This window comes from Amblyraja radiata, chromosome 7, assembly GCF_010909765.2.
Source record: "Amblyraja radiata isolate CabotCenter1 chromosome 7, sAmbRad1.1.pri, whole genome shotgun sequence".
In the NCBI taxonomy this organism is placed as follows: Eukaryota; Metazoa; Chordata; class Chondrichthyes; order Rajiformes; family Rajidae; genus Amblyraja; species Amblyraja radiata.
The window spans coordinates 34,108,730-34,120,922 of NC_045962.1; the positions used below are offsets into that span (position 1 = coordinate 34,108,730).

Consider the following 12,193-nt stretch of genomic DNA (forward strand, 5'->3'; position numbering starts at 1 on the left):
GTTGAAGGAGGTGCAAGTGAACCTGAGAACCGGAAGTTGCGGCGCTGTGAAACGGCTGCGGCTCGCCTGCAGTCTGTCTGTTTTTACTATTTTGTGTTGTTTTTTTTGTCTTGTTCAGTTAAACTTTTGGTTGTTAGGTTGTGTTATGTGTGGGGGGGGTGAAACAGGGCTTTCTGTCTCTCCCTTCGGGGGAATGCGACTTTCTTGTCGTATCCCCCTTCTCTTCCCCCGTCTGAGCTGAGGCCTGATGGCGGAGCTGGCGGCCTCCAACCTGCGACCAACTTACCAACGCGAGGCTGGCCGTCTTCGAGCTGCGGCGGCGTTCGGGCAGCGGCACGACTCGGCGCTCCGGTGAGGGTGGACGGCGCGGGGCTGAGACGCTCCCGTGTGGGCGGCCCGGCTCCCGGCTGGAAGGTGCTCCCGAGTGGGCGGCCCGGTGCGGGGCTGAGACGCTCCCGTGTGGGCGGCCCGGTGCGGGGCTGGAAGGCGCTCCCATGTGGGCGGCCCGGCTCCTGGCTGGAAGGCGCTCCCGTGTGGGTGGCCCGGTGCGGGGCTGAGGCGGTGCTCCGGTGGCTGAGGCGTCGGCGACCTGAATCCGGGGCTCGGCCGCGGGCCAGTGGACGACATCGTCGGGAGCTCGCAGGTCACAGGCTGGTGTCTGTTTTCCGGAGCTCCCGTGGCAACAACTGCGTCCGCTGGACTGGAGGGCGGCAGCTTCGACCACCCCCGGGCCGCGGAGCTTGAACCGTGGGACTGACTTACCATCGCCCGGTGGGGTATCGCCTCAGCGCAGAGGGAGAAGAGGAGGGAAGAGACAGCAACCCAAAGACTTTTGCCTCCATCACAGTGAGGAGGTGCTTGGTGAACTCACTGTAGTGGATATTAATTTGTGTTTATTGTGTGTTGTTTATTACTACATGTATGGCTGCAGGCAACGACATTTTGTTCAGACCGAAAGGTCTGAATGACAAATAAAGGATTCAATTCAAAACCCACGGTTACGCAGTGAAAATAAGAAACTTTTTATAACTTTACCTTCTGCGCTTTCCATGCCTTCAACAAATACACCACCACAATGGGGAAGTACCCAGTAGCGTCGTTTGTAGCGATCCTGTCCAAATGTCATGGCGCGCAACGAATGGGAGGCCTCAAACAACTTCTTACGGTACTGGCTTTGTTGCTATTCAAATAAAATATCTGCCGTCAATGAGTTCCATCTTTACAAATACATTTTAAAAATAACAAACATGCGATATTTCACATTATACAGAACTGTTACAACGGGACTAGATCATTTGCAGAATTCTTATTAGTACAAAATTATATCCACAAACTACTTCAAATTAAATGTAAAATATATTCTCTTGATTAGTTGGTCTTTAGAATCCACTCATTGACATCAGAATTCATAATTTGAATTTCTATGGAAGCTTCAGCACAACAGAGTTTCAATAGGTGAGATAAAGGCAGGAAAAAAAAAAGAAAACAATGGCAGGGGCCGGTCTTGGGAATGGTGACTAAAATTCTGACCAAAGGGTTGAGTTTCAAGAATTATCACACAATAGGAGAGAAGTTTACATGCAACGGTGTGTAAGAAACGGTGATCAAGCTGTGGGCTTAAGGCAGGTAAATAAGTGATTGCTCGTGACAAATAGGAAAGAGATGATGCACAGGTGCCAGAGAAACTGAAGCCGAAACAACCAAGCTTGCAGATGTGGGGTTGTTGGTGGGAGAGGAAAGAGACTGCAGCTTCAGTAAGATTGCAGCAATGTGTACGTTGAGAGTAAACATACAATTGCTACTTCCATAGTTTATGCCACTCAGCTCAATTATGCTCATCTTGGATTTCACCAAGATCATTTGGTTCCAGGCTTCATCACAGCTTTGGCCCAGGTACAGAATCAGAGTTGAATTCCAATGATGTGGTGCCATGCCATGACAGCAACTAACCCGAGTGTGGCATTAGGGAGCCCTGGTAAAATTGAAGCAAGTGGGAATCAAGAAAAGTTTGTGGTAGTTAATGTAGAGGTTATTCAATTCAGTCCCTGGACATCAATGTAGGAGTAGTCCAGAGCAATGTTCTGGGCCCAACCAACTTCAGCTTTCAACAATGAGCTTCCTTCCCTCATAGGATCAGTAGGGAGATGTTCAAGTTATTTTGCCAGCAACCGAAAACAAAGCTGCCCTGTCAGCATGCAACCTGATCTGAATATCACATGTGAGTAAAATTCATTCCACACTGATCCTGGGCAAAAAACCATCTCCAACAAGAAACTAAACATCTGCTCTTGATTTTCAACAGCATAGCCATTGCCAATCAACACCTGCCACTGGACAGTACTCATTAAGCCACACTGCCTTGCTTTTCTTGCTTTTCAGGACAATAATGGTTTACTTCATCAATCGCATTATAGCCCATTTGTGTAATGAAAACATTTTTAATGTGAACATGTATATTTATAATGTCAAAAATGTAGAATGAATGTTTGTTTTTAGCATACATTCAGATACGGGCTATTTAAATGTATCATGCAAAATGCATCACCAGAAAACTACATTGGAAAGAGCAACTGAAGATACATGGAGCGGATTTTCGTTCTATATTGCAACGTGCAAAATTTAATATATTTTGAATGAATTCATGACCAATCAGTAATTTATTTAGTAACAAGCTAACAGGATGCTAGATTTTATGTTGCTTCTTCCTTTTTCTGTGAAATGTTCGATATAGAATGGAAAACAGAGCTCAAGGCAATTAATCCCCCCAATGTACGAATACAAGGAAAATAAACATAAAAGAATATTAAGTGCTAATAGAACCAAACTGCATTATGGATGCAAAAATATTTCTACCTTGCTCAGTTTTTCAATTTGTTTCTCCAATTCCTCCACACTAGTCAACTGTTCCCCATCATCCTAGAAAAAAAAATAACTCTAAATATAACGTACTAAGCGTCAACATCTGAGAAATGTACAAAATCATGAACAAATTCAACTCTAATTCTAAAAAAGACAATTTTTAAAATTTTCCACAACACATTTATAAGTGAGATCACAGGAGCATCAAATATCATTATTTATCAATGTCTGCGCCACAATTATTGATAGAAATCTCAGTAAAAAGGAGAAAATAAAATGATACATTAAAACAGAAGGGATGCTTTCTTTTTCAGAAAAGGGTTTCAAATCATTCCACTTTTTCTTTTCTTATTACAATGTAACATGCAGCATGTCCAATGCCTTCCCATATCAATTATCACATCAAACTAATTGGCCTACAAATACCAAATATTAATATTTGTCATTCTAAGCCTTTCATCATTAGGTTTACGATTGTGATGTTATGGTACGGTTGATTGCCAACCGATTTTGATAAAGCACACAGCGTTACAGAAACAAGACAGATATGGCATGGGCCTTATGCACTGAAATTTTTTTTAATGCAGGTTTATGACCTGATTTGGCAGTAAAGCGCCTGACTTGACATGGAAGCTTTCTTGGAGATCATCTTACTTGGTTGATGGATATTTCTTCCAACCCAATTCTCTCCACTCTATTCCCACCTTTGATGGAACCATTATGCAGAACCCCTTACCACTGATAATCTGTTGCAATAATTGCTGGCAAAGAAATTATTTATTTGCCTGCAATCTGCCTTGCACTAATTCCCACACGATTTCCTCTCTCCACAGCAGCAGAATGTGTCAGGCCTTGCAACGCAGTAGTGAATGTAAATTTAGGCTAAATGGCCAAGCCACAATTTGCTTCGGGCTAAATGTGTTTTATGCATCACCTACATAGATGGGCATTATGGACAATAATTTTTAAATTGAAAAGCCACAAACCTTTAACAATTCAAGAGCTGAGATGAATCTTCAAAGTGTTCTCTAATATAAATGGTACAATTTTGAATGTATAAAGTGTTTCAAAAGGACATTTGGTCAAAATTCTATTATACATGTGATACCATAAATGAGCCTCCTCATGGACTATGTAAAGATACCAATTGTATTTCCATAGAAATTTCAAGCATATCTCAGAAACAGAACTAAGGAAAATTAAGACCCAATTCGTAAGGTAGAGATCGTGTACAGAATTGTTAAAGCAAGTGCATTAAAATATTGCATCTCAATGACTATACTGGCTATAATACTAATAATTTAAGTTGCATCTTATTCGCTTTGATCCTGGCTCGATTGCACCAAATGAAATCAAAGTGTAGCATTAAATACACTCAATAATCTCAAGCACATTTGCAGATTTTATTTTTCGCTATTCTACATCAGCAGCAAAACTTGCATAAATTCAATTCCATGCCGGAGTCAACTGTTCTAAAGGCTACTAACTCAGGACCCTTGTGGTTTAGAGTCTTCATCCACGCTCTTGATTATAATACAAAATAACACTGGTCAACTTACCTCATCTTCAGCAATTTCGATTTTCTTTGCCTTCTTTTCTTCATCTTTATCTTCTTCGTCATCGTCATCATCGCCCTGATCATCGCTGTCATCGTCATCATCGTCGTCATCATCACTATCCCCACATTTTCGCTTTCTCTTTCGGCCAGGAGTGGGTGTGCCCAATAACCGTTGGTCTCCATTACTGTCCACACCGCAAATTGACTCCTTCTTCCCAGTTCGCTTAGCATGAATAATTTTAAGCCTAGGAACAGTTAAATTGTGTCAGTATTCTTCAAGACTACACCATAAGACATAGGAGCAAAATTAGGCCATTCGGCCCATCGAGTTTGCTCCACAATTCGATCACAACGGAACTATTTTTCCCCTCTCAACCCCATTCTCCTGCCTTTTCCCTGTAACCTTTGACCCCCTTACATATCAATCTATCAGTCTATGCTTTAAAAATATCCAAAGACTCGGCCTCCACAGCTGCCCGTGACAATGAATTCTACAGATTCACCCGCTAAAGAAATTCTTTTGTCTCTGTACTAAAGGTTCATCCTTTTATTCTGAGGGGTGTGCCCTCTGGTCCTAGACTTTCACACTTCTGGAAACATCCTCTCCTCATCCAAGACTAGTCAAGAATGTAGTATTTGTCGTCGTCATAAGTGTTTTCAAAAAAATATTTAAGGGGAGACTGAGAAAATTCAGCATGTGTCTAATGATTCTTACTAACTTCTACAGCACACTGTCAGTTTGCACCACATCTTGGTTTGGGAACAACTCTGCCCAGGATCGCAATAAATTGGAGAGTTGTGGATGGAGCTCAGTCCATCATATAGATCAGACTCCCCACCATTCACTCCATCTACATTTTACGCTGTCTCAGAAAAGCAGCCAAGATAATCAAAGATCTTTCCCACCGTGGTCATTCTTTCTTCTCCCTGCGCCAATCAGGCAGAAGATTCAGAGGCTTGAAAGCATGCACCACCAAGTTCAGCTTCTCCCCCTCTGTTATCAGGCTTCTGAATAGTCCTTGTGCAAGTTAGGTTAAATCTCAATCTTAATGAGGGCATTAGACTTTGTCTCTGTAACTGATGTGCCACATTGCTCAGAACTATATTCTGCACTTTGTATCTTTCCCTTCATTCTATCTATTGTACTTGAGTTTAGCTTGATTGTATTTATGTATAGCATAATCCAATTGGATTGGATAGCATGTAAAACAAAGCTTTTCACTGTACTTCACTACACGTGACAATAATAAACCCATTCTCTTGAAGGAAATCATACTTTTCGTCACCCTTTCCACATAAAATGCCATCCCAGAGTACGATTTATTTTGCAATAATTCTGACAGATAGATTGGGTAGAAACAACGCTAACTAATAGAAGGAAAAAATACTTCTTAAAAACAAGTTTAATATCCAGTAATGTTGCCAGGTAAAATGTAAATGCAGATAAAATAGTTACAGCTGCAAACCCCAAGAAAAGAACATAACTTACTTCCGAAGTTTGCCTTCCACAATCCATTTGTCTCTTCTCAGATTGGACATATGATCAATATTTTTATCAATTTCACTAGGAAAAACAAAGTGCAGTTTAACAGCAATCTCGTTTTAAAGGAGACTTACTTTCCATTATCAAATTCAAGTAAAAACACTTACTTTACCACAACCTTGCTGCATGCAAGTTCATTAACCAAGAATGCAAGTACAGAAGCTTTTTGAACTGGAGTGTGTGCCTGGAAAGGTTTTGTGTTCAAACTTTCTGTAAGTTCAGTTTGTCCATTATGGGCCTCCATGTAGATCTGCAAAATCTCTGAAACCGTGTCCTTGTTTATCCTGACATTGTTGATATGGTCTCCAAGAAAAGTTCGTGCCTGGAAAATATATATTTTAAATAATATTAAGTAAATGACCCTTGCTGTCTAGTTCATTCCTAAAATACAGTATCCAAGTCAAAACCCACACTGAAATGGAAAAAAGGCGCTCCTCATTATTTTATGCATCAAAGATGATGACGAACTATAAATTAAGTTGTGCTACCTAATGTAATTATTGTCTTAACTAAATAAAACCATCTTGCTTTTATTTAGTTAGAATTAGAATAATTAGAATATCTAGTTTTTCTAGTTAGGACCCTTTCCGGTCAGTGTGTGAAAAGAAACAAAACTACTTTAAAGTATTTAACACATTTTAGAAGCAGCTGGGCATAATAGGGACTTCTTGTTTACAAATCTAGGTTTCCTTCTTTCCAACTTAAATGGACAGGAGAGGAAACACTTTTATTTATAGGAGACAGAATTAATGTTGAGACAAAAAACATGTAGCATTCAGAATCAAAAATGTGACGGATATTAAAATGGTCAGGGGCAAGCAGCATTCTTTGGAGGGACAAGCACATAAACAGTCCATTTTATCAGATACATAAAGCTGAGTCATACCTGGAAAGCAGAAATTGTTCAGCATGATGCGGCACAACTTAAACTGGTCACATGGGTGGACCAGTACATACCCCAGCCATGTAACTACAAAGAAAACTTTAACAGATGGCAAACATTCCCCAACAGTTTTTAAATGCTTCTTAATATCCTTGAGATTCATAAGAATACAGCAGCATAAAATAGATTTTTTTTTTAAGTAATCAAAAGATCAAAAATATTGACCACCTACAGACATTTACATGGTTAACCATTAGTGCTGGCAAATGATTAAGATAATTGATTGCAATTAATGTTTGAATCAAAAAATTAAACACTATTAGGTCACCAGTATTATAAATTAACCCAGTCAAATATTTTGCCAGTGAGGGCTGGGACTGGAGGCAAAAGAAAGAGTGAAGGCTGGGGCTTGGAGGACGAGGGAGGGAAAGAAGCGAGCAGACCATTTATCTGAAAAAACATGCTGCATTTGAGATGCCAAAGCCATTGGAATGCTCATTACGTTTGCCAAAACATCTCTCAATTGCGTTTGTTGTAAAAATTATATGTAATTCATCTTCGCCATCTAACCTGTTCAATGGATGTACATGTGTGCTGAATCGATAATAAGAGATAGATTAGTATTTAGCTTAGTTTATAGATTGGCCAATGAAAGTCTAAAATAATAGCTATTTAATGATAATTTTTTTTGACTGCCATTAGAAAATAAAGTCGGCTTCTCATGAACAATATTTTACTTGGATTTATTTTAAGGATGAAAATAATTAAAACAAATGTCCTACCTTATATCCTGGTGGTAGTCCTGGGTCGTGAATAGCAGCTCTTAATAGTCTCACCAGCAAATCTTGGATTTCTCCCATGCTTTCACTCACGTTAAGCAGTCCTTCTTGGAGTACATTCAAAGTTGGGACATCAACACTTAAATCAAAGCCAAGTACCTTACCAAAGTTGTGGAGGAACTGTACTATCATGAGGCAGTCAGCAAAGGCACCTCCAGGCAGTACAAGACCAGGAATGGGGAGAAACTCTGGTAGAGGCTAAAATGGAACAACAAATAATAATGAGCTCAAATAAATATTCTTTGCAGGACAATTAGCTATACTTTCTGCTTCACTTCTAGTTTAAAGGAAGCATGAAAAGATGCCTTAATATCAAAAACAAGTTGATAAAGAATTACAATAAATTTGAACACACCGCCATCACTAACTACCATGCTATATTCCTCACAACATTTCTGGGCTATGGCAATTCTCAGTGTATTTTCATGCTAATAACCTCTTGGTCATATTGTTAACATCTTCTCAGAGTTAAAGAAAGTCACTGCACAAAAAAAAGGCCCATCTGATCACAGTTCATGCTGGCCGACATTACAGCTATTTAGTTCATCCCCAGTTCCCAAGCCTTGTTCCATATCCCTGTAAATTCAAGCTCCTCTGGTGCTCATTCAAGTACTTTGCAGATAAGATGAGAGGCTTTACTTCCACCACTTTTTCAGAATAACACCATTCTCCTGGTGAAATTCTATTTTCTCAAATCTCTTAGAATCCTCTCATCAATTAATTTAAATCGTCCATAGATATTAATCTAACTGATAAGGGAAATAAGTTCATCTCATTTACCTTTCAGGCCATTCATGATTTTATACACCCGAATTATATCTCTCAATTATCTCTAAGAAAATAACCCAGCCTACACAATTTCTCGCCAATTTTTTCTGTCCATTCTCAATACAACCATATTCTTACTGAAGTGTGATAAATATGACTGCGGCTAAGGGGATGTAAAAAAGATTTGATGATAGCAACAGTCTAGCATAACCTGATTCTTCCATTCTGTGCCAAATACCTTCTTACCACGTTATTTACCTGTCTGTTACCTTCAAGGACTCCAATATCTCTTGCATATGTCCACTTCTTTGTATCTAACATTTATTGTAGATTCTCTTGCCTTTCCAACGTGCATTACCTCACATCTACACAGACATCTGTTTACCACTTTTGTGGAAACCTAACCCAAACATTTTCCTGCAACCTATAACTTCCTTCTTGATAATCACCAGTACTATCTGTAAACATTTTAAACATGGTCCCTACATTTAGGTTTTAAATCATTTATATATACACCATGAAATGCATTGCAATCAGCCCTCCACTAACATTCTCGCTACTTTCATGAAACGTAGTAGCCCATTTTCTCCAAAACATTTACTACCCATCACATACCCAAGAAATGCAGGTACTGGTTTAAACCGAAGATAGACACAAAATTCTGGAGTAATTCAGCGGGACAGACAGCATCTATGGATGGAAGGAATGGGTGACATTTCGGGTTGAGACCCTTCTTCCGACCGAGTCAGGAGAGAGGGAGATACAAAGATAAGGAAGCATGAGATGTGAAAACGAGACAAAGGGGATGGAGATCGAGGAAAATGTAGAATTGATCATTGTTAGCTAGGAGAAGGTAACAACAAAGTAAACAGATAAAATCGAGGACAGTCAGACTGGTCGGAGAACTGGGAAGGGGGGAGGGATGGAAGGCAAGGGTTATTTGAGGTTAGAGAAGTCAATATTCATACCACTGAGGTGTAAACTGCCCAAGAGAAATATGAAGTGTTGTTCCTCCAGTTTGCGCTGGGCCTCACTCTGACAATGGAGGAGGCCCAGGCCTGAAAGGTCAGTGTGGGAATGGAAAGGGGAGTTAATGGCGAGAGGATTTGAGTATAGGAGGAAGGAGGTCCTACTGCAGTTGTACAGGGCCCTTGGTGAGACCACACTTGGAGTATTGTGTGCAGTTTTGGTCTCCTAATTTCAGGAAGGACATTCTTGCTATTGAGGGAGTGCAGCGTAGGTTCACCAGGTTAATTCCTCAAGATGGCAGGACTGACATATGATGAAAGAACGGATCGTTTGGACATATTCACTGGAATTTAGAAGGATGAGAGGGCATCTTATAGAAACATATAACATTCTTAAGTGATTGGGCAGGCTAGATGCAGGAAAAATGGTCCTGATGTTGTGGGTCAAGAACCAGCGGTCACAGTTTAAGAATAAGGGGTAGGCCCTTTAGGACTGGGATGAGGAAAAACTTTTTCACCCAGAGAGTTGTGAATCTGTGGAAATCTCTGCCACAGAAGACTGTGGAGGCCAATTCACTGGATATTTTCAAGAGAGAGTTAGATTTAGCTCTTAGGGCTAACGGAATCATGGGATATGGGGAGAAAGCAGGAACGGGGTACTGATTTAGGATGATCAGCCATGATCATATTGAATGGCGGTGCTGGGTCAAAGGACCGAATAGCCTACTCCTGCACATTTTTTCTACGTTTCTGTTCCTATAACAGACTTACCTTGTGATCTGACAAACACATATCTTCATTGGGTTTCTTTAGCTCCTTGGCCATCTGCAACTCCAATTTCTTCTGCTGTAATTTTCGTTCTTTATTTAAACGTTTCTCAACCTTTTTCTCCTGCTTTAGTCGTTCTCTTTCCTTTGGGTAGTAACAGATTGTAACTTACTTTATGTTATTATGTATTAGTCAGGGAAATGCATTCAGGTACAATGATCTTTTGTTAAAGTTTATCAAAACTAAAGACTTTCCAAATATGAATTGGTTACTTGAAAAAAATTATGTTAATGCAGATCTCAGTGGCATTGCTTATTAGCATGAAACTGGATGCAATACTTAGCATGACCTATGATTTCAGGTTATATTTTTGTTAGTCAATCCACCGCAGCCAATTTATTGATCGATTTTTTTCCACCCATTATAGTGCTTGACCTCTGGTATGCGAGAGAAGAGAGCTTACAGAACACGTAGAACACAGAAGAGCACAGCACCTCAACAGGCCCTTCAGCCCATGATATCTGTGCCGAACACGATGTCAAACTAAAACAATCCTTTCTGCATGCACATGATCCATATCCCACCATTCCTTGCATATCCACGTGCCTATTTCAAAGCCTGCCCTGGTTTGAAATAGCAAAATGCAACATCTCACACTTTTCAGAGTTAAATTCCATTTCCCATTCCTTGGCCCACCTTCCCAACTGATCTAGATCCTGTTGTAAACTTAGATATCCTTCCCCTATCCCAGATTAAAATCTGTGTGCCATTTATCTATCCACATTTGTAAGTGATTTATATCCTGCTTATATCCTGCTTATTTTTTGATAACCTTTTTCCCTGTCTGCAAATTCATCCATTTTCGTGTGGACTACAAACTTACTAACCAACTCATCTACATTTTTGACCCCGTCTTTTATATATCAGAGGTCCCAGCAATAATCCCTGTAGAACTTCGCAAGTCAGACCTGCAGCCAGTATAACAACCTTCCAGGCCCGAGTAATATGCATTGGCAGCATCATCATAACAATGGTCCCTCTGGCCTGTCGTACTGTACTGCGAAAGGGTTATGGTATTCTACTTTCCCATGTTGGTGTTGAGCCAAAGCCATTTTGAATTTTCAATCTAATTTATACTGCGTGGGGGCAAATTTGGTAATATTAGCAGAATCCTACAATTTACAGTGCCCTCGACAATGTTTGGGACAAAGACCCATCATTTACTTATTTGCCTCTGTACTTCACAATTTGAGATTTGTAATTAAAAAAATCACATGTGGTTAAACTGCACATTATCAGATTTTATTAAAGGGTATATTTATACATTTTAGTTTCACCATGTAGAAATTAGACAATAGACAATAGGTTCAAGAGTAGGCCATTCGGCCCTTCATGCCAGCACCGCCATTTAATGTGATCATCCACAATCAGTACCCCGCTGATCATTCACAATCAGTACCCCGTTCCTGCCTCCTCCCCATATCCCCTGACTCCGCTATCTTCAAGAGCCCTATCTAGCTCTCTCTTGCAAGTATCCAGAGAACCTGCCTCCGCCGCCCTCTGAGGCAGAGAATTCCACACACTCACAACTCTGTGTGAAAAAGTGTTTCCTCATCTCCGTTCTCAATGGCTTACCCCTTATTCTTAAACTGTGGCCCCTGATTCTGGACTCCCCCAACATCGGGAACATGTTTCCTGCATCTAGCACGTCCAAACCTTTAATAATCTTATATGTTTCAATAAGATCTCCTCTCATCCTTCTAAATTCCAGGGTATACAAGCCCAGCCGCTCCATTCTCTCAGCATATGACAGTCCCGCCATCCCTGGAATTAACCTTGTAAACTTATGCTGCACTCCCTCAATAGCAATAATGTCCTTCCTCAAATTAGGAGACCAAAACTGCACACAATAATCCAGGTGTGGTCTCACTAGGGCCCTGTACAACTGCAGAAGAACCTCTTTGCTCCTATACTAAACTCCTCTTGTTATGATGGCCAACATGCCAT

The 12,193-nt window shown here is 40.4% G+C and overlaps 1 protein-coding gene across 13 annotated transcripts in view; it reads right to left on the reverse strand.

The window, feature by feature from the left end:
• Positions 1 to 12,193, reverse strand: part of baz2b (bromodomain adjacent to zinc finger domain 2B) — a 233,331-nt gene that overhangs the window by 40,386 nt on the left and 180,752 nt on the right. For all 13 annotated transcript variants that reach the window (XR_004412578.1, XM_033024116.1, XM_033024114.1 and 10 more), the window contains 7 exons: positions 10,190 to 10,330; positions 7,626 to 7,880; positions 6,068 to 6,282; positions 5,907 to 5,981; positions 4,419 to 4,662; positions 2,854 to 2,916; positions 1,036 to 1,180 (listed from right to left, as the gene is read on the reverse strand). Coding sequence is in view for 12 of the 13 variants with exons in the window: in XM_033024116.1 (XP_032880007.1) it covers positions 1,036 to 1,180; positions 2,854 to 2,916; positions 4,419 to 4,662; positions 5,907 to 5,981; positions 6,068 to 6,282; positions 7,626 to 7,880; positions 10,190 to 10,330 (1,138 nt within the window). In the remaining variant the exon portion in view is untranslated. The remainder of the gene's footprint in view (positions 1 to 1,035; positions 1,181 to 2,853; positions 2,917 to 4,418; positions 4,663 to 5,906; positions 5,982 to 6,067; positions 6,283 to 7,625; positions 7,881 to 10,189; positions 10,331 to 12,193) is intronic.